Source organism: Leuresthes tenuis, unplaced genomic scaffold, assembly GCF_036924035.1.
Source record: "Leuresthes tenuis unplaced genomic scaffold, fLeuTen1.0.hap1 SCAF_5, whole genome shotgun sequence".
Classification (NCBI taxonomy): Eukaryota; Metazoa; Chordata; class Actinopteri; order Atheriniformes; family Atherinopsidae; genus Leuresthes; species Leuresthes tenuis.
The window spans coordinates 11,435,468-11,456,670 of record NW_027325359.1 but is presented as its reverse complement, the minus strand read 5'-3'; the positions used below and the strand labels follow the sequence as shown (position 1 = coordinate 11,456,670).

At 41.8% G+C, this 21,203-nt stretch overlaps 2 protein-coding genes across 3 annotated transcripts; both read left to right on the top strand.

Moving 5' to 3' along the window:
* Positions 1-602: 602 nt before the first annotated feature.
* Positions 603-8,001, top strand: gtf2h1 (general transcription factor IIH, polypeptide 1). 2 transcript variants are annotated; one of them, XR_011915802.1, is made up of 15 exons: positions 603-771; positions 1,181-1,349; positions 1,445-1,637; positions 3,222-3,387; positions 3,480-3,573; positions 3,793-3,942; positions 4,045-4,124; positions 4,226-4,359; positions 4,442-4,529; positions 4,622-4,710; positions 5,237-5,354; positions 6,006-6,096; positions 6,793-6,921; positions 7,084-7,176; positions 7,256-7,344. XR_011915802.1 is itself a non-coding variant. In XM_072385985.1 (15 exons), exons 2-15 carry the CDS (start codon positions 1,196-1,198, stop codon positions 7,340-7,342), a joined length of 1,653 nt encoding a protein of 550 aa, XP_072242086.1. In that variant the 5' UTR covers positions 603-771; positions 1,181-1,195; the 3' UTR covers positions 7,343-8,001. The 2 variants fall into 2 exon arrangements, 1 of the variants encoding a protein (XP_072242086.1); XM_072385985.1 differs by having other exon boundaries at positions 6,793-6,908; positions 7,256-8,001.
* A 254-nt stretch (positions 8,002-8,255) lies between these two features.
* hps5 (HPS5 biogenesis of lysosomal organelles complex 2 subunit 2) lies at positions 8,256-21,132 on the top strand. Its single transcript, XM_072385968.1, has 23 exons — positions 8,256-8,448; positions 10,173-10,285; positions 10,525-10,635; positions 10,748-10,812; positions 10,916-11,108; positions 11,199-11,329; positions 12,156-12,374; positions 12,451-12,522; positions 12,632-12,720; positions 13,006-13,184; positions 13,534-13,692; positions 14,108-14,267; positions 15,303-15,420; positions 15,846-15,992; positions 16,199-16,267; positions 16,373-16,929; positions 17,211-17,331; positions 17,630-17,779; positions 17,866-17,985; positions 18,983-19,096; positions 19,215-19,321; positions 20,311-20,602; positions 20,810-21,132. Exons 2-23 carry the CDS (start codon positions 10,178-10,180, stop codon positions 20,868-20,870), a joined length of 3,342 nt encoding a protein of 1,113 aa, XP_072242069.1. The 5' UTR covers positions 8,256-8,448; positions 10,173-10,177; the 3' UTR covers positions 20,871-21,132.
* Positions 21,133-21,203: the final 71 nt, after the last annotated feature.

Here is a 21,203-nt window from a genome sequence, read left to right as displayed (position 1 = left end):
CATAGGTCATTTAGATTATTTAAAATAATGAAGTGCCTCTGATTCACGTGACTGGATTAGCATCGACCCCACTGGCCCTGGGATCAAGGTCTTTTAAACAGTTCTGTAAATCTTGTTAACCAGTCCTACTTTACTTTATTGTACATATACATATATAAAGTCAAATATCTGTAAAGTAGAGAAAAGCTGACCAAGGCATCTTAGTCATCTACAGCACACGTCGGCTATACTGACAGTGATGTAGTGTTTCTCTGGAAATTAATATTTGTTGAAAAAATAAAAGAAAGAAATCAGTAGGAGAACTTTTGTTGCTTTCTCAAATAAAATAGCACTACCTTATAGCAACAGCTTTTTCGAAAGCACCACACACAATAAACACAAAAAATCACAAAGATGCAAAAAGTCCAGAGACACAACTTCTGAAATTCTCATTTTGTAAATAAATTTATTGTGTTTGTGTTATATATTTTCCGAAATGTTGTTGCGTTCCGACCTCACGAAAATGTTATATCACGATATGTTTGTCGAGGCCACCGTACTGCTGAGCGGAACCGACGCCTGAGGGTCTTATCCCACCGGAATCTTTTCAGTGTAACACACCGCCCGACAATCATGTCGGCATTGAAGTCTGATCGTTCACTATTTGGGTAGTTAACATTCAGTTAAAACTGACGCACTCGGCAGTTATATTAGTAAAATATTACTGTCACGAGATTATGTGTTTCGTTGAAACGACGCTTCCGTTGCAGTATTAATTAATTTTGAGAAAAGGTAAGTTTATTGTCGACTTCATCCGGAGGCTTTCACTCTTCTTTAGTGTTAGCTAACGTCAGGCGGGTTAGCTAAGTTTATAGGATGAAACCGTGAATAAAGCGGTGATTTGCTTGTGTTTGAATCGTATTAACGTTACGTAGTAGAGGGTTAATTTAGTGTAGGAGCAAGAACGTCTATTCAGAACACTGACGTGTAGTGAACTGCAGTCTTCATGTGTTTGCAGCTCATACAGAGAGCTGAATATGTTGATGTGATAAAGCACTCGCTTGGTTTATGCTGCGTTAATTTTGTGACTCCAGATCAAGTAACGACTGAACGGTTTGTTATTAAATGTTTTATTCAATGAGTTGACAAACATTTACCTAATTGTGACGCATAGTTGAAGACTGTCAATCTCTTTTCTCAGTTATCTGTTTGAGCCATGGCGTCTCTGTCGGAGGAGGTGCTGCTGGTGATTAAAAAGGTCCGTCAGAGGAAGCAGGATGGCACAATGTATCTGATGGCGGAACGAATAGCCTGGGGTCCAGAAGGCAAAGACCGCTTCACAGTCAGCCACTTGTATTCAGATATTCGCTGTGAGTCCTGGATGCCCTAAAGTCACAGCTTATGTTGACATACTTTTGTGCCGTTGTTTTCTTTTCAAGCTGCACTTTGCTGCTGTCCTGTGCAGGTCAGAAGATCAGCCCTGACGGTAAAGCCAAAATTCAGCTTCAGCTGGTCCTTCACACCGGTGAGAGTACCACATTCCACTTTGCCAATGAGAGCACCGCACTCAAAGACCGAGAGGCTGTCAAGGAACTACTGCAGCAGCTGCTGCCCAAGTTCAAGAAGAAAGCCAACAAGGAGCTGGAAGAGAAAAACCGGTGAGAATCTTGTCTTCTTCAGACCTGCTTGATTTGACTCATAGCAATTTTTTTTACCTGAATACAATTATTTTGCATTGTCATTAGAACAGATTTCATTCAACTGTATAAAAGCAGCTGCATGAATTGTCATTGTTGCGATACTTAAAGAGGGTGTGCAACCCCTTATTTTGTTTTGTTGAAATGGCTCCAGACTTATCATCTACCGATAGCAACTTGATCTATAGCTATTAATGTTCCAAACACAACATTCGTCACTTGGGGCAAATTTTGGTTTAAACTGGAGGAGAACGAGGCTATTTTTAAAAAAAAAAGAACAGAAAGAGATTTCATGGGTTAACTGAGATTTTTGTTTTATGCAACAACTGTCAACCATGTTGCCATAGTGATAACAGCCCTCAATGTATTTTATCATTTGTTATTTGTGTCTCTCTTTTCCCCAACACTTCATCAGTGTTCTGGTGCATGTACTGTACAGCTCACTGATGCATATGATCAATGAGAAATGCAACTTGTTTTTATTTTAGTAAACTAGAAAATGAATTTTAACAAAATATGACTTAGTTACAAATTGAGAGTTTAAAAGTTTTTCGGAGGATTTACATTTTCAGTACAAACGAGCCAGCTTGGGGCAAAGAGCCACAAACGGGTCAGAAAACTGATAATGTGTACGATGGTGGGGTCATGTTGAAGTGTTCACAGCTGACCATTGGAACTGTGACCAACTAAAATGAGATTTACGAGTCACTGTCTTGAAACTGTTTAATTTTGGAGATGGTAGCTTGTGATTATCTGGGTCATGTTCGACTGAGGGCATCTTCTAATATTCAGTTCATCCGCTGAACAACTAGAAAGGGCTTTTTCATCAATTCGACGCAGAGATTTATGTTTAACTTTTACTATGATGATGATGTTGATGAACTGCCGTATGTGACTGCATCAACCTGAGCCACTCTGGTCACATCATGCCAAACATGACGGTATAGTAATGCATTTTCACTGAAGAACAGTTTTACTGAATTTAATGACGGTAATCTCTCACATAAACCACTGCATACACAGTACGATGGACCGGTCTGATAAGTGTAATGAATGTGGGTGTTTTTTTGTTTTAGTTGGGGTGTTTAACCAATCTAGACGCAGAATGTTCCGATGAAACAACAATGTCATCTGTGCCTCTCAGATGAGAGACTGCAGCTACATCAGCATATTCCTTAATGTGCTACAACCTGAGGCTGTGTTTAAAAAGCCTTTTAAGCATTTAAGATTTAAAGAAGTCCCCGCAATCCTTTTATTTCTCAGCCTCTGAAGAGACAAGAAACGTAGAATAAATACCTTCTGAGAAGTTAAACCACTTGATTGTAAATTGCTTTCACACTTTTGTTTATCAGAATTTCAGAATATTTTGATATTATCATAGCTGGTATATCCTGGTAGGTTTGACGCGATCCTCACGTCACTCCAGGGTTTAAAAGTAGAAGCCTGCATATGTTGCATTGTGTCACATTATGTCAGAGCTCTCACCGGCTCGGTCTGTAAGGGAATTCACTGTTCCACTGATCCCGTTTGTATTTGCTCCTGCAGGATGCTTCAAGAAGATCCTGTGCTTTTCCAGTTGTACAAAGACCTCGTGGTGAGCCAAGTGATCAGTGCTGAGGAGTTCTGGGCCAACCGGTTAGGAGGCATAAATAATGCAGAACCTGCACCGTATGACAACAAACAGGAAGTCGGGATATCTGGAGCATTTCTGGTGAGTACATCTATCTGGAAAAGTTGCACTTTATGCTTCCCAATGTCAGTCCACAACAACATACATAAACACATAATGTTTTTGCTTTGCAGGCTGACATCAGACCTCAGACTGATGGCTGTAATGGCTTGAGATACAATCTGACAGCTGACATCATTGAATCCATCTTCAGAACATACCCTGCAGGTATTCGGTTACATTTCAGCTTTTAAGTTGGTTCAGGAACTGTTACAGTATAAAAACAACTACAACCAACTTGAGATTTATATTTCAACCAGAAGATTGTAATACAATGTCAGAGAGATGGTGTAGTCTGTTTTTCTAAGTAGTTGATACCGAATATGCATCTGGTCACAAATTGTGGAGAAAATGTGTTTCTATGAACTTGCATGTACTTATTTGCAGTGAAGCAGAAGTATAGTGAAAATGTGCCTCATAACCTGACGGAGAAGGAGTTCTGGACCCGCTTCTTCCAGTCCCATTATTTTCACAGAGACCGCATCAACACAGGAACGCAGGATATCTTCTCAGAATGTGCCAAACAGGACGAGAAAGGTGGGAGTCTTCAGGCTTTTTCCAGCATTGTTAACGTGTGTCTTATTTGATAAATGCATCATAAAACACTGATGCACACGATTGTTAATCTCTCATGTGCAGGGTTAAAGTCTCTTGTGACTCAAGGAGTCAAGAATCCTTTGGTTGACCTCTTGTCGTTGGAAGATAAAACATTAGATGAGGTGAGATGATTTTCTGGCCACATCTTACCACTCTTTTGGCATTTAGAAAGCTTTTTCTTTACCCCCTCAGCCTCAAAACATGCTGTTTTTATGTGGCGCAGGGTTATGGTATCAGCACAACGCTACCCTCGACCTCGAATGCAAACAGGACAGTGAAGGAGAGCAGCAACTCTGCCATCATAAAGCGGTTCAACCATCACAGTGCCATGGTGCTGGCAGCAGGCGCACGCAAAGGGTAAAGATCACGACTGGTAACCAAACACAGAAGCACTTGCCCACGTTTTCATCTTTCTGATAACTCCATCCTGTTTTCAAAGGGAGCCGCCAACTGACCAAGCCAGTGAGACAAGCAGCACAGACGGAAACTCAAGGGATTCAGACTTCTTTCAACCTCCTGTTAAGAAGGTATGACGGCGGCTCTGTAGCTTTGTTGCAGAGTTTCCACAAAATTTCATTGTAACTCTGTAACATTCTGCGGTACTTTCTTACTTTCCCAGGTTAAATTACAAGAAGCCATAGAATACGAAGACCTGCTAAGGGAAAACAGACCGAAAACAGTCGCATTAAACCTGAAGAAGTCTGACAGGTACAGTTTGTCCACATTTTAGTTTTATAATTAGTTAATTCCTTTTAAAAAAATTATCTTTATCTGCCTTATTGATTTGTTATTGAGTTATTGATTGTTATTGAAAGGTATTGATTTGTCTGACAAATGACCACACAAGTCAGTAATGAATATATTGATCATACGGTATAAATCATAAAAAATCCCTTTAGATTAAACCCCACTGAATGGAGTTTAGTTGTGTCAGCTTCAGCAAAGCTTGCGCAAGTTTAAGGACTCTACAGCCTAACGGGAACAAAGTTTAGTCACTGAGTCTCACTTCCTCTGGACAGAGCTCTCGCTTTTTACTGTTTCATAAGGGAAAGTCTGGAGTGGAGTAACAGAAGGTCAGATCCATTGTATACACTGTGTTAGTTTGCTGGTGGCTGTAACTGAACACGATGTCACAGTGAGTCGATAAGTGAATATATGTATGGAAATGAGTCTTTGATGTTTTTGGGTAATAATCACATTTTTCTTTCTTTACTTTTTTTTTTTTTTTCATAAGGTACGCTCACGGTCCCGTGCCACTTCAGTCCCAACAGTACACAACCAGCCAGGATATCATCAACTCTGTCAACTACATCCAACACGAAATGGCCAATTACACACCCAACCTCACTCAGGTTTGATCATCGCTCCATTTTTCGCCATTTTGGCTCAAACTGCTTTGTTTGAAAGGCGAGGTGAAAATCATTGTCATCTTTGCCAGATGTTTTCACATATTCACCAGCTTTAACCCAAACCGCTGCACTCACACTCAATAACTAACTTTATGCGTGATATCGGGGCTGATTTGCAGAGTAATCTGGAAAGTTGCGGTTGCGTTTTGCACATGATTTAACAAATCTAGACAGGAATACAAATACTGACGGCCTTACTCAAGAGTCTCCAATTTTACAGCTGTTGGAGAGAAATTTGAATAGTGTCTTTGGTTTAATATCTTTGTTCAAAGCAGAAGATGTAGCTTATGCCAGATTTGGATCATCTGATTCCTGAGCTTCAAAGCTGTAGCAAATTTCCTCAAACCTTTCAGAGCTGAAGATCTTTATGAGGTTTATGATTTAAGATCTCATACAACTGACTGTCATTTTTACAAGTAGTTTTAAAGTAAATTAGAGAATCAAGTTTCAAACAAAAGCGGGTGTGAGTTTTGTATTTTAGGTCTGCAACATAAGATTAATTCTAGGATCGATTCGTCCGCTAATAGACTTGTCACAGTTGATTTATGGAGTTGTAAATTAACTTTTTTTAAGTGCAGTAATTCTTCTTTACAGGTGTTGTCCAGCACAGCAGCGAGTTCTGCGATTGCAGCGCTCTCTCCGGGAGGTATCCTCATGCAGGCCAGTGCACAGCAAGCCATAAGTCGTAAGTGTGTGGCCCAAATGAGATTTAAGCTATTTACCGTAAAACCAGGGCTGAAATTCTGCTTTGCACTGCTTTAAGTCATATTTGTCTGATAGAGTCGAGCTTGTTCGTGTATTTGACATTTCCGTCACACTTGCCAAAGTTGGTTATGTAGTCCCACAGGGTTCCGGTCTGGGACCTTTATTGGTCTTTTTATATACGCTTCCTTTGGGCAGTGATATTTGGAAACGTGACATATCTTTTTATCCTTGTGCTGATGACACCCGGCTCTATCTATCTGGTAAACCTGAGAAAACTAAATTGTTTCTTACGTTACAAGAGAGAAGTTTGATCAGACCAGTCTATGACCAGATTCTCTAGTGTTTCTTTACATTACGTGTCTGTATCGTAGTTTCTCGAGTTTAGGGGTCTAAAATGGGAAGTGCTTTTTCTATGTTGTTTCTTTACATGTTTTAATGTCTTCATGATTTTGGTTTTCTGTTATTCTTAAGCTTGAAAAGTGCTAGATACATAAAGTTGAAATGACCTGAGCAACACAGTAAGCCTAATGTTTTTTCCCTTACACTCACTGTCTGGCAATGAATGGTCACGGAGGGACAAATGATTTCTGTGAAATGATACAGAATCTTTTGCGTTCACTCTGAATTTACCTTTACACTTTGTAACTTCAAGCTTCATGTTCATATCTTTATTCAGAGATGGCACCCATTGAGATTCAAGGCGAGTTGAAACATCTTTATATGGCTGCTGGAGAGTTGCTGAGACATTTCTGGTCCTGTTTTCCAGTGAATACGCCATTTTTGGAGGAAAAGGTGACTAATTTCGGTTGTTTAAAAGTTACTTCCCTAATTCCTGAATTTTGTTATGTTGGCATCACATTTTATCAGCAAAATCAGTTTACACTTCTAATTAAAAGTGAATGCAAATAATGTATATAATGCACGAGGCAGTGAGGCTTAGTTTCTGTCTCTCACGTTTTCCTTTCAGGTGACGAAAATGAAGTCGAATCTTGAGAGATTTCAGATGACCAAGCTTCGTCCTTTTCAGGAGAAAATTCAGCGTCAATACTTAAGTGTGAATGTGAGTCTGAGGTATTTATTGTGACTTGGACGCCCTCCCTGGATGGCGCTTGTATTAAGTCTCTTTCACCTTTGCACAGTTCACAGGACACTTGGAGGACATGCTGCAGACTGCCTATAGCAAGTTCCACGTCTGGCAAACTCGCCGAATGATGAGAAAAACCTGAACTGTGATGGTACATCAAGTAGAAACCGCAAGAGACATTAAAAGTGTGGACAAATGACTTGTCAAGGTCCTCTAGAGTGCTGTGGGGAGACCACACACCACAGCCCAATGGAACATAGTTCACAAGGGCTTAATGAGGACACAGACAGAGGGATGCTGCTACAACCCCAAACGTTCAACAGACTTTATTGCATCTCAGTCACAAATAACTGTAATTAGTTTCATTCTCTTTTCTTTGTTTTTTTTTTCTGTGATAAAGAGATACCTGCCAGTAATTATGAACAGGAGTTATAAAGTGGTGTAATATGACCAAACTTCAGTTGGAAATCGGAAAAAAAATCAGTTCTCAGGACAACAGACTGAGGTGTGAGATGCAAGCAGAGGACAGCCAACATGTTTCATCAACGCACAGAGCAAAGGAAGAGCCGTTCAAAGTGAAACTCTGAACACAGAAGCAATATGTGAAACAGTGTTCAAGAACATCTGAAGGCTGAGGGGGCGCGAATATAGCAATACCTTTAAGACATTTCACATTTGAGTGCATTTATGTGTGTGACTAAAATCACACGAGCTGGTTTGCAATGACTGCACCGCCTGTCTGTACTGAAGACAAAAATGGAAGAATTAAAGTGAGGCTTTTGTTCGTGCCGCTGTCTATTACCATTGCAGCATTTCATTCAACCTACTGCTCCGCACCAAGTGTCTTTGTGTTGTTGAGGTAGTCTTTAATCTTATCTGTTACATGCTAATTCAATCAAAGAGGGGTTGTTGGTCTGCTGTGGTAAATTATAAACCACAGCGTCAAGAACTGCAGACTTGTTTTGCTTTGGAAATGCCAAGTACGGCAATAGGATGAGTTCGTTTCAGTTTTGGTTATTACAAACCAAAGTATCCAGAGCGGCTGTGACGAAGCTGACGCTCCGCTTTCAGGAAGTGTCCAAACATCAGCTGAGCGGAGCTGTCACGGGTCGGCTGGCGACCGTCACAGTGGCGTGAGGCTGACCGCTGACTTTCTCCGTAAAAAACGCCACAAAGCTCGGGGACGTCAGACGGGAGTTCGGCGTGCTTTTACAGGCGCTAACGGAGGAGTGTTGCTTCGTCCATCTGGTGAGTTAAACAGCCTAAACCGCGAAAGAACGGCCACATCAGAATGAGTGCTAGCGTGTTTGCTAACGTGTTATTGCAGCAATCGGGGGCAAGTTGGCAATTAAACGGTCCTGAGATTTCTCATAAGAGAAATTAACTTTTTATACGTGAGAAAATGTTTGAAACATCGACATGCCCCGCGCATTCTCGTTTGCTTTGACCGGGACGTTAGCAGCAATATTAACTGACGGGTCTCGTGATGCACACTGCCATGAATCGGCTGCCCCCACCCACCACCTCCACCTCTCAGTTGACGCAGGCTGTACTGAAAGTACCGTGAAAACTGGAGCGTGTCGGTCAACGCACACTTAACAGGTCGACTTAGACTGCTAAGACCCCAGAATGTCGAGGCGAAGCTTTGGAGATGTTTCGCGAGCTCACCTCTGTGTTATCTTTGGCTAAAGTTGTACTCGGGCACCGTCATAATTAAGGTTACACATAGCAGCACTTTAATCTCAAGCACTGAACTTGAAGTTTACAGTCCAGAGAAACATTGTACATGACCACATTTAAAGAGTAGCAGTTACTTTGTTAACCCCAAACATGACCGTTTTTATGAGTTGGACTACTTAAAAATTGAAACAAGCACAGAGAAAACATTTGTCGGTGAACTAATTGACAAAAAAAAAAGCCTCCTACTTTAAAGAGTTGCAGTTGGACACTAAATGGTTTACAGAGCGAGTTCCACTTCAAGTAGCTTCAATGCTAAAATGCCTGTTTTGACAGGAACATGAAATATAAAACGATGATGCTCTCAGAGGTCATTGGAGGGCTTTTGAGAGCTGGACTAAATGTGTCAGTTGACTAAATGACGTGATTAAAATCTGTGTGCAGATGAACATTCAAACCCAATCTAATGTCTCCAGGATTTGGCCCTGGGTTATCATCTAGGTTTTTAATAGTTCTTATATAGCAGGTCTTTAATAGTTCAATAATTCAACAATCGTTGGCACACACCGGCACACCAAAATACATTCTTTGTCGCAGTGGCGTGCTAACAAATCGAGGGACTGGGGTCAAAGTTGACTGCTTTCCATCACCTCCTTCTAGTGTAATGGTCCGAGTTTGTGTCTTAACATTCGGCGTTCACATTGAAATGTGTCTGCCTACAGTATGCTGTGTTCTGCCGGCTTTGATGAGTTTCCGCTTTAGTTTTAGTTCTGCTTCCTCATGAATTGATGATCAACCACAACAGGTAGATCAAAGCCCTACCTGTCAGGGTTAAGGAGGGAAGTCTTTCTGGCAGTTATGACGTTTCTATAAAAAAAAAACCAGTGATGCTAAACTAGAAATAACCTGTTTTCTCCTCACGAACGTTTGCCCAAAGCAGTGTTTTCAGTGTGCTGCAGAGAAACGTTCTGTTTTGTCTTTATGCGTTTGTTGATTCCAGTTTTCTTTTCATGTTTCATGATTTGAAACGGCAGTAAACTCTACCAAACTGGGGGAAAAAAAAAGAAAAGTCTCCTCGGTTGTGGTATCATCACCAGCTAATGTTGTATACGGGCTTGGCAGAAGGTTTTTCCCAGGCTGCAGTGTAAAGTGGAGTCATGACTGGTCAATTTTACTCTACTGAAAGTCACGTGACACAGCTGAAGGCTGTGATGTGCCAGAAAAGCGCACTCGTGAGGTCCCTAACGTTAATGTCTTCTTGTGTTTCTGACTCACTCTCTGTGTTGGCTCACCAGGGAAGATGCCTCTGATACCAGCTGTGCCAGAGAACCACAGTCACGTACTGGCAGAGTTTGACTGTCTCGATCCACTTCTCTCTGCTCTACGCTTGGATTCGGGCAGGCTCAAAGTAAGCTCTGCCATCACGTCACATCTGATGTGCCGGTCTCTTGATTTACTTACACGTGGATTTTAAAGTGGCTTTTTGATCATCTCTGATGCTTTTAAAGTTAGTAGAAAGTAACGGAACCTCTGATAACATGCAGATGGGAAAAATGTGCGTACGTGAAAGAAGTAGATTATGTCAAAACCATTTTTATGGTCCAGATTAGTTGACTTTTTCTAAGTGTGATGATTTTGTTTTACCAGTGTACCAGCGTGGCAGTGTCAAGGAAGTGGCTCGCGTTAGGGACATCAGCTGGAGGGCTGCATCTGATCCAGAGGGAGGGCTGGAAACAGAGACTCATCCTGACCCACAAGGTGTGACTGAAACCCTCCTGGCACTCCTGCTCCAGTGACTGTATCTGAACACAGCTTGTTTTCTATGAAGTTCTTATTAACTCCTCGTCCAATGTGGGTTCCGTGTTTTCAGGAAGGATCTATCACTCAGGTGGTGTGTTGCCCTCATGATGAAGACTTTATTGCAGTTGCAACAAGGTTGGTTTGTCCTTGATGTAAAGGAATGTTTTGCAGTTGAATTAAAGTCACAGTCCTTTCCCTTTCTTATTTCTGTGTTTGATTTGTTAACGGCGGTCTCCAGTCAGGGTCTGGTGGTGGTGTGGGAGCTGCAGTTGGAGCGGCGCGGTCGTCCAGAGAGGGTCAGTGTGTCGTGGGAGCACAGAGGCAACAACATTACTGCGCTCTGCTGGGATACCAGCACGCTCAGAGTTTTTGCCGGCGATTCTGGAGGCAAAGTGTCTTTTCTACGGGCAGGATCCTCTAAACTAGGCAAGGTAGTGACGGATAATGAACAGCGAAAGTTCCAAATTCATATATCAGATCTTTGCCGTATGGGATCACTTAATATTCTCTCTCGTCTTTAGGGCTCTGCATTCGTTATCTTCCCTGTCCAAACTGTCACCACTGTTGACTCTAGAGTGGTTCAGCTGGGGTATCAGGATGGCCGCCTGCTAGTGTCTTCCATGAGTCGCTGCTACCTCTGCGACACGGAGAGGTGAGCCCCAGCTGAGTTCTGTTTGTCAGTAATACCTGACATAAGTTGATATTGTCCTTATTTAAGTCTCTTTTATCAAGATATTTGATCTGTTAGCGTCCTGTTGTGGCTGGAACGGTTTATCTTGTGCTACTTTGTGTCTTCAGAGATAGTCCAGAGTATCTTTCCAAAAATATTCACAAAAAGACTAAATGTACTTTAAATCAGAAAAATAACAAAGTGATTAACGCTAACTGCAAGGTATTAGCACACTGAAGCCCCCCTTTTTTTTTTTTTATAGAACTTAAATGCATTTCTACTCAAAGTACAGAGTTAATACATGAATTAGCACTAAACTAGTTCACTAAAATGAGCCAGTGCTGCTATTATAAGAGTTTTAAGTAGTTTAATGTCACAGTAACCGTCCATAACAGCAAATTAACAGCACACTTTTCTCTGGTAAAGTCCAGAACATTTGAGGTAGTGTGACAAACTTCAGTATCGAAAATAAACTCGAAACGTACTACCATTGATGGACTTTTCAGGATCTGAAACCTTACTGTGACATTCGGTACACAAATAAAATGGTGTACCGGCGTCACACCACTTCATCAACATCAGTTCTATTTATCTGTTTTTTCTATTAAGGATTCTTTTCGATCCATAATCCTGGTGTTTGTGTATTTCTTATTAATCCAGAACTGCTGCTGATTTCGTAATTACATTAATGCTTCAGTTCGACTGGTTTTCAGGAAAATCTGCTATTGAAAGTAACTTTTGCTTCTTTTCTGTTTGAGCTTTAGCAGCTTTCAGTGCTTGAGTATTTTCTGCCTCTGTTTGCCTTCAGGGAAAAGTTCTGGCGTGTTGGAAATAAAGAGCGTGACGGGGAATATGGAGCCTGTTTTTTCCCTCAGAACCGGGGATTATTGGTAGGTCAGCCCCCGCTGCTGTACTGTGCCCGGCCGGGGTCTCGCATATGGGAGGCTAGTTTTAACGGCGAGGTTCTGAGCACGCATCAGTTCAAACAGCTACTGGCGTGTCCCCCGCTACCCCTCATCACCTACAGGTAAGTCGGGCTCTCACTTATTAATCTCCCATTAAAGGCAAGTCTTACCATTTTTCTCTTCTACCTCTTTCTGCAGCAATGAGCCAAATTACAATCCAGAGCAGAGGACTCCACAGTCGGTCGCCTTCCCTAAACTGCTTTATTTTGGGTAATATTAACTTGCTTTTTTCATTATTGTCGTTGTGTTACCATCTGAAGTGATGTGCTTCACGTGAGCCAGTCACATGACTAACTTGAGAATTCATTTATCTACATAGAGACCAAAATCTGTTGACCTGGACTGATTCAGCCATTTATATCTTCACACCTCAGAATGGACAAGTGTTGCTGTGGACTGAAATTAAAGGTGTGTGTGCTGCTTTTTCCCAAAATTTTTTTTTCCCAAAATTCCCAGCACGAGCATTCAGGAGGTGCTTAAGTGTAATATTAAACTCTCAGAATTCTTTAAACCAGCTCAAAATATTTTAGTCAAGATCCCAAAAGTTCAGATCACTAAGTTTTCAGTTGTGATGGTCATAGTTTGGTCATAAGTTTTTTTTTCTTGCTTGATTTATTAAAAAAAGAAATAATAAAAAAAATCTATATCCTGTTGTTTTTTTTACTTTTCCCTTCTTTTTTCTGTTTTTTTTAGATGTGGCTGATGTTGCAGTCTATCGCAGTGAGCTCTTCTGTCTCCACGGCAGCGGGCGTCTGTCCCACCTCTCCTTGCTGTCTGCAGAGCGCTGTGTTGAGCGTCTGCTGCGCAGGGAGTCCTGGACTCACGCTGCTGCCGTCTGCTGTTTGTTCCAGCACGCAGTCACCACTAGCAGGGTAAGATGGCAGCCACCGCCACGTCAACTGGCCTCACCTTTGTGCACGAGAGTCCAGTCTGACTAAGTATAAAGCATATACAAGAGTTTACCTAAAAGCAACATGTGGTGGATTTGACCTCTGCTATTGACTAAGATTGATACGCGTACGTTTGATACACTGGTAGTGATGAGGCATTATAAAATAACTCTAATTTTTCTTAATCCAGATTGTTGCCAATTATTAATTCTAAGTTTAAAGAATCATTTTAAATGTTATATGTGAAAGTGCATCGATCATTTTAAAAATGGGATGTTTTGACCTGACATGAAGTTGACTGTCAATGGATCTCACCTCGGGTTTAATTCAGGCCAGAAAGTCCATTCCCATAGACCGCCTCGAACATCTGAAGTGTCAGCTCAGTTCCTCCACACACCCAGAGCTGATTGGTCAGCTGGAGGAAGTCATCGCGAAGCTGGAGCCACTGGACTCTGCCTCCAGCAGCCGTAGAAGCAGCATCTCCTCGCACGTAAGACTTCACATTTTGGTAGAAGAGTCGGATGTACATGATGAAAACCTGGCTGCAGCAGATGAAGTTTGCTAACATTAGTCACTTCGTTGTCTCCACTGTGACTTCTGCCTCTCTCTAGATAACTGTTTAACATTTAATTTAATTATGGTTATGTAACTAGAAACTGCCAAAGCAGTACCTTTATTCTACTCACATGTAATATATGAATGATGAAATAATCTAGTCAGTAAAATAAAAGTTAAGAAATAACAGAAAAAGACAGGTGTGTTGATGTGAACAGGTGTGTATTTAAGCCGCGGCCTTGGTTTGTTGTTGTTAATCAGTCGGTTGTTGTGGAAAGAGCCATCTTTTCTTTGCATTTTTATTCGCGGCAGTTTACTGTAACGGCGATGTTTGATGCATCGTTATCTAGGAGAGTTTCAACGTCCTGGACTGTGGTATCTACCGTGTGATCAGCCGCAGGGGGAGCCAATCGGATGAGGAGACAAGCTCCCTCATCAATCAGTCCATGTCAGAGGAGGAGCGACTCAAAGAGTTCAGCTTTGTTCAGGAGGAAGATCAGGTGGATCATGGTAAGAGGCAGACTTTGCTCCTCATCATCAGCAAGCCGTCAACATTATTGTTAAACTGTCAGTTTGCAAGATGCAAAATGGCTTTTTAGACAGATCCAGTTGGGATTGTTCAAAGTCCCAACAATAATAACTTATTGCTGTTCTCACTTACCTTTACTTTTGGGTGAATCTACACAATCTGACACAAATGCAGATAATGAAAAACTTAAATTCTTCACTTCAAATTGTAATGCTGAGTAACCGTTCACGATGCACAGGGGTGTGGAAAGGGAACTTTAATGGTGTTGAATCATTTTTCTTATTTACCAGTACAAATGAAACTCTACAAACACTAAAGCAGTTGCTATGTAACACATTATCTGGTGACTTTATCTATTTGTAACTTTTTTTCCTTCTTTGTTCTTTTTCTTTAATGATTTGTATTTTTAGCAGGACCAAACTTCTTTTCTGCCTCTTCTGACTTCAGTGTTAAAAAAGAGTGAAATTATTTCCAGTTTAACACAAAATAAAACAAAGATTTAAAAAAAAAAAGATTGGATTCGGTTATAATTTGAGATTATTCGGTGTAAAAGTGACTGATGATAATTTGACTCTCAGACTTTCTCTGTCAAATTGATATTTCCTTATTTCTGATTTTTAAAACATTTTTATAATCAATCAGTCAGTTTTTTTTGTTTGTTTTTTTTTTTTTTAAAAAGGAAAACATGTGATCACAAGCGTTGCTTTGCTGCGGCATCACTGTTTGCTGTGACAACTGAACCGTCCCAGCGGTGATTGACTTGCTTCACAAATGCAGCCCTCACTTTGCCGAAATGATTAACATGAAGTTTTCTCATCTGTTTCATTGTGTCGCACATGCCACTATTTTGATTCTGTTCCTCATTTTGCGCAGAATTTGATTTACATTTCCTCTCCAGTGTTGTCTGGTGCATCTGTTCCCTCTGCTTGCATTGTGTCCACTGCCTCTCATCATTCCCCTTCAGCACTCCATCCACCTGTGTTTTTCCTCCCATTCTTGCCTCCATCTTTACTCAGATCCACAGAGCACTGAGCGCATGGAGGCTGATCGGTCTGAGCAAGGCCTGCAGTTCCATCTCCCTCTCTCATTCCGCCCCAAACCTCCCCGCATCGCACTGCAGGCCGTCAAAGACAGGTGAATGAACACGCTGAGAAAATGCTAATAGCTTTAAGTAGAAGAGGGTTTCACAGCAGTTCTTGCCAGTGGAGACATGTTGCTTTGAGCTACATTTGGACACTGATCAAATTTCTTCTGGTTCGCACTTCTTTTATCTATTTCTCTGATGAGAATTGAAACCCAGGTGCAGCTGTGCTGTCAGACGGCTTACTTCCCCATTCCGCTGAAGACCCACATCTTTGTTTTACTGATCGCTCGCACATCTGTGTTTGCCATTCGTTTCTGAGCATCACTCAGCTGTCCTCCATATCAAACAGTCCAGTGACTGTTGTGACGCTTAACTGTACCACTGTGAAATCCATTTAGCTCAAAGTCATCGGTTGACGGTTGTTGGTTTTTTTTTTCATTTTTGTGTTCGTTTTTTTTCTTTTTCTTCTTATCAGTGTTTCTAGTTTTGTCAAGAAGACAACAGAAAAGATCAACACCCTCCAAATGAACTCTGAGCTCTGGCAGCGGCCCGAATTCAGAGAGAGCGGGCAGGCCGAGATGTCAGCCAGCACCACTCCATACTCGGAGGAGACAGAGAATGAGTAAGTTCAGGCATTTAAAAAATGGGTTTTAATCATTTCTTATCAGTGTCTACAGAGACCAGATGTGTATGTATGCTTCAATTAAAGCTGTTACAAAAAGAAAAGGATTCACTCTGAATTCTTATTTTCTTTGATTTTCTTTTTTTGTGAACATCCCACTGAAAGCAAACAGATACAAAACCAGCCAATTCTGTTTGTTGTCACAGAGTTTACGATGAATTGTCCAACACAGAAGCCGACATGCAAGAGCTTCGGTCGGCAACGGAGCGAGCAATGTAAGTTTTGCAAGATTTGATACTCTGGGATTTTTTTCCTTTCTTTTTTTTTTCTTTGCAGTGGTCACAAACATTAACATTTTCTCTTTATTTTTCCAACATCAGGTCACAGATACAAGATCCTTTGGTGCTATTAGATCCAGCCTGCCTGGGAGAAGCTCTGCTGGAGTGGCTGCCCGTACTCGAGCGAATACTCAGACCTGCAGATGTCGAGCCAGCTGCTGCAACGGATTCAAACCTGGATGGGTCAGGAGAGGAAAGATGGGATTATCTAAATCTCTGTTCAGAGCAACAAGGAGAACCTTCTGAGGATGCTAAAGTGGAGAAGAAAGAGTCCCCAGGTCTTGGAGAAGAAGAGACCCCGTGTGACGACCAGCAGAAATTAGACTCTATTGAGAATGTTACAAGTGGAAGTCCACCGGAGCCTGTCAGAGTGGCGTCCCCTAAAGCGGTGCCACCAGATCTACTCGCTAATCTCACTGAGCTGGCCACACTCTACACTGAGCTGAGCTGCTTTACAAACCAGATCGAAGCACTGGGATGCACAACTTTCCTGCGTCGGTACTTCTTTCTGCTGGACCAAAAGCGCGTGAGAAGAATGTGTCTGCTGTGTTATCAGGAGCAGCCCGAGATGAAGAGCTCCTTCACCGAGGCCATGATAGGTCAGAAACCCGTCTTTCAACCGCGTGACTGTACAAAAGGGAGAAAGAATAAAGAGTAGAAATATCTGACACCACATTAAAAAAAAAAAAAAGAATTTCTCATATTTGAAATGCAAAATGAAGTAAATATTACATCAACATGTTTCCAAGCAACACTGATACTGGTGAATAGATTGTACTCATTTTAGTTTTAGACACTTTAAATCTGAAGCCCCTGCATCTTGGTCTGTTCAATACATTCATGACTTGCAGAATCGAAAAAGTCTTCTTGTTCACTTTAGAGCACACTCAGTCCAGTAAGGTGGTGGAGGTTATTCAGAGAGGGGATTTGCTGAAATCTCTGCGAAGTCTGAGGGAGCTGCAGCCCTGGGGTGCGCCTTCTCTCCTCGCTCACTTGCACAGGTGAGCACCTGTGTTTCTTTCTAATGTTGTCAACACGTTGCCTAATAAGAAATGTGATAACTTCAGGTTAATCCTCCAGAGGAAACAAAACAACGGTGTGTTCAAGCGGGGACACTGAAAGAGATTATTCTAATTTTCTCTGAACTCACCTAAATTCTCAGTATAAAAGATGAGCAGGATTGGTGACCTCAGAGCCGGTGGCTGCAGATTGAAGCCTGAATTTCAGCTGTGTTCAGAGCGGTCTTTCACTGATGCAACATTTGAAACGAAGTTAAGTGTTGTCTGTGTTATTATCCAGGCTGTATGACAAGCACGGGGAGGCAGCTGTGCGCTCCTTTTCCCAGTTCTACCCCACAGTAACTCCAGCCGATGTAATGGCAATGGCTCAACAAAGCCACTTCCTGGCATACCTGGATAATCTGGTACTATCAAGAACTGAGGAGCACAGGTACATCTTTGGCATTGTGTTTTGTGAAGCGAATGAAGGTGCTGAACTCTTCTGGATGCCAAAATGACAGTGATTCCTTCTGTTAGGTTGTCATTTTTGCAGTCCCTTCTTGAACCCGAATCTCTGAGGCAGGAATGGCTGGAGCTGGCACTTACTCATGATGCTCCTCAACGCTGTGACACCCTGACCCCTGATGGACAACCCAGGTGTGGTGCTGTTATTGTGTGAGAAATGCAAAGTAGCTTTGTTTGTTTCGTTGTCATTTTTGCAAACGTAATTCAATTCAATTCAATTCAATTTTATTTATATAGCGCCAGATTACAACAATTGTCATCTCAAGGCACTTAAGTAATATAGTCCAATTCAAGCCAATTGGAATTCAATTAATTGTAATCATAATCCAATTAATTCATATAGAGCCAATTCAGAAATTGATATCCTAGCTAAGGAAACCAACAGATTGCACCGAAACTTGTCTTCAGTCCAATCTCCCGTCCTGAGCGTGCCTGAGTCAACTGTGGAAAGGAACGACTCCCTTTTAACAGGAAGAAACCTCTGGCAGAACCAGACTCAGGAAGGGTGGCCATCCGCCTCGACCAGCTGGGGTTTGAGAAGACAGAAAAGAGGGAAATGAGGGGGGAAAAACACCATAACGCCATTCAAAGGATACTTGTTGGAACAAGGAAACATACGTTAATAACCACAATAATGTCATATGTACATAATATCAATTGGGAAATTAAACAGGGGGAAAAAGAGAGCAAAGAGAGGAAAGGTGTGACAGATGAGGCCCCCCAGCAGTCTAAGCCTATAGCAGCTTAACTATGGGATGTTTCAGGATTACCTGAGCCATCCCTAACTATAAGCTTTATCAAAAAGGAAAGTTTTAAGCCTAATCTTAAAAGTGGAAAGGGTGTCTGCTTCCCGGACATTTACTGGCAGCTTATTCCACAAGAGAGGGGCCTGATAACTGAAGGCTCTACCTCCCATTCTACTTTTAGAAACTCTGGGAAGCTGGCGTAGAAATAAAATACCAGCAAGGTTTTGATGTGCCAAAGGTCTAGTGATTTAAAAATAAACTAATCTCAACACAGTTGGATGTATGTGGCATGCGTTGCTACTTTTAGGCCGCCAGTCTCGATGCTGAAGTGAAAGTGGAGCACAAGAATGAACGTGATTGTGGATGTATGTTTCCTGCTGCAGGTGGCATTCACACTGCTTCAGCTGGGGTTACGGACGTCTTCTGTCTCTGCTGATTCGTCTACCGGCAGATTTTACCTCTAAGCAGAAGATGGCCGAGACATGCCGCAGTCACGGGTATTTCTAATCGAATCGAATCTAAAATTAGAATCCTGTGGTGATATTTGATATTTGGTGGTCAGTTTACAGTACGCGTACTGTAAAATGATCTGCGCTTTGTGTGTGTCAACAACAGGTACTGGACAGGCTACCTCTGCCTCTGCAGCGAGCTGCAGCGTCGTACCGAAGCGTTCTCCACCATCTGTCGGCTGGATGACATCAGCCTGTTGGTGGAACCTGATGGTAAAAGTGTTCCAAGGCAATTCAATTAGACAAATCTCAAATGGTCTTTTATCTCACTGAAATTGGAGACCTCGGCTTCAATTTTTTTTCCCCTCAAAACCAGCTTCAGGCTAATCCAGTTCAAATGCTCAGACGTGTATTTAAATCGGAGACAAGAAGCCAACGGTCAAAATCGACAAACGTGAAAACAAATACGACAGATAGCAAATTTAATCTGAATCTAAAACTGTAACTCAGTTATTCTCAGGATGGAGGCGCATGCCTGTGTTCTTCTGGTCTTGTTGCAGTCATCCAAAATTGCATTAGGAGTCAGAGGATAATGGATAATCGGGCTTGGGGGTTGATTGCACTTTATCAAATCCACTTTACAGATCTTAATCCTTTCAAAGTCGTCATTGAATTTAATTTAGCTAAACTTTTTTTTTCTTCTTCTTTTTTTTTATAAGAAGCCAGAAGTGCTTTTTCTTTCTTTAATTTTTTTGTGGTAGAAACTAGATTAATCAAAATAGACATTAATGAGGGTAGCCTCGCTAATGTTGCTAAGCACTAGCGCCAAACCTGAAAATGAGCTCTAAGATGTTTGCTGTTGACGTGAACACCTTCGGTGCGGTTACTAAGCCTTTTCTTGTGAGGAACAGACCAGCGTATGTTGTGACTCCACTTATTCTCAGTGGCAGTATGTTAAATCAAAGCAGCTTAATGTGTTTATGGTAAATAGCATTATTGTAGTGCTATTCTGGTGCTGCTGACCCCTCAAAGTGTGTCACAGTTCAAGTCTAATTCACTCATTAACACACATTTATCCTGCACTTTTCTTTTTCTTTTTTTTTTTTAATCAACAGCTCATGTGCATGTTGTCTCATATAAACAAACCCACTTACCTTAATGATGCTTCCTGCAGCCTTTAAAGTTGTTTAAAGCCACTCAGGTTTACCGCTTTCATGTTAAGCCACCATCGTTACACCAATGTCTGTGCTGTTATGCTCCAGGTGTTGAGCCCAAGAACTTGGACGAGTGGAAGCTCCTGATTCGGCTGTCTCAGCAGTGCAGCAGCGGGGCAGACTCCCAGCAGGGCACAGATGTAAATGGGAGCAGATGGTCCAATGGCTCAGTGGACTGTGAGGGAAAGATCAGCCCAGAGAGTCTGACCCTCATGCTGGCTCGAACAGCCGGACCTGACCGAGCCCTGTCAGTGCTGGAGGAATGCGACGTGCAGCTGGTTCTTTCAGCCCAATCCAAACTGGTGTGTGAGCTGCTGAGAGTCGCTGAGAAGAGACAGAGGTGGGTCAGTCAGGCTTTTAGGCGAACATAAGAATGGGACGCACTTAAAATCTGTAGAAAACGATCGATATCACCCAAACCTGCAAAAGAAAATCAAAGTGGTTCTTATAATATAACTAACTTGGACTGCATGAGATGTGCTCACACAAGCAAAACCCAGAGAACGTGCAAATTTGATCAAATGTAATGTTTTCTTTTGTTTTTCAGGGCGATAATACAGACAATGTTGGAGCGCTGTGATCGCTTCCTCTGGTCTCAGCACGCCTAACTCCTGGTCACAGCAGTGATGTAAGTCTTCCCACTAACTGATGTTCAAGCTGTGACTTAAATTATACACTGTGATATTCATCAGAGCTCCCTATTTAAAATGAATGTACCTATCGAACAGTATTGTCCATTTGAATTGTCTTCGTTCCACTGACTCAGTATTCCAGACTGATGTATTTGCATGAATCTCATGTCCTGTATCTTTGTGGGTTTGGATGTTTTAACCAGGTAATATCATGTTAATAAAAGCTGCTTGTGTGAAACCTCTTGTTATTGGCATTCTTTTTCTTGTATTTTGGTTTTGAAGGTGTTAGTGAACGGGGTAATGATCAAA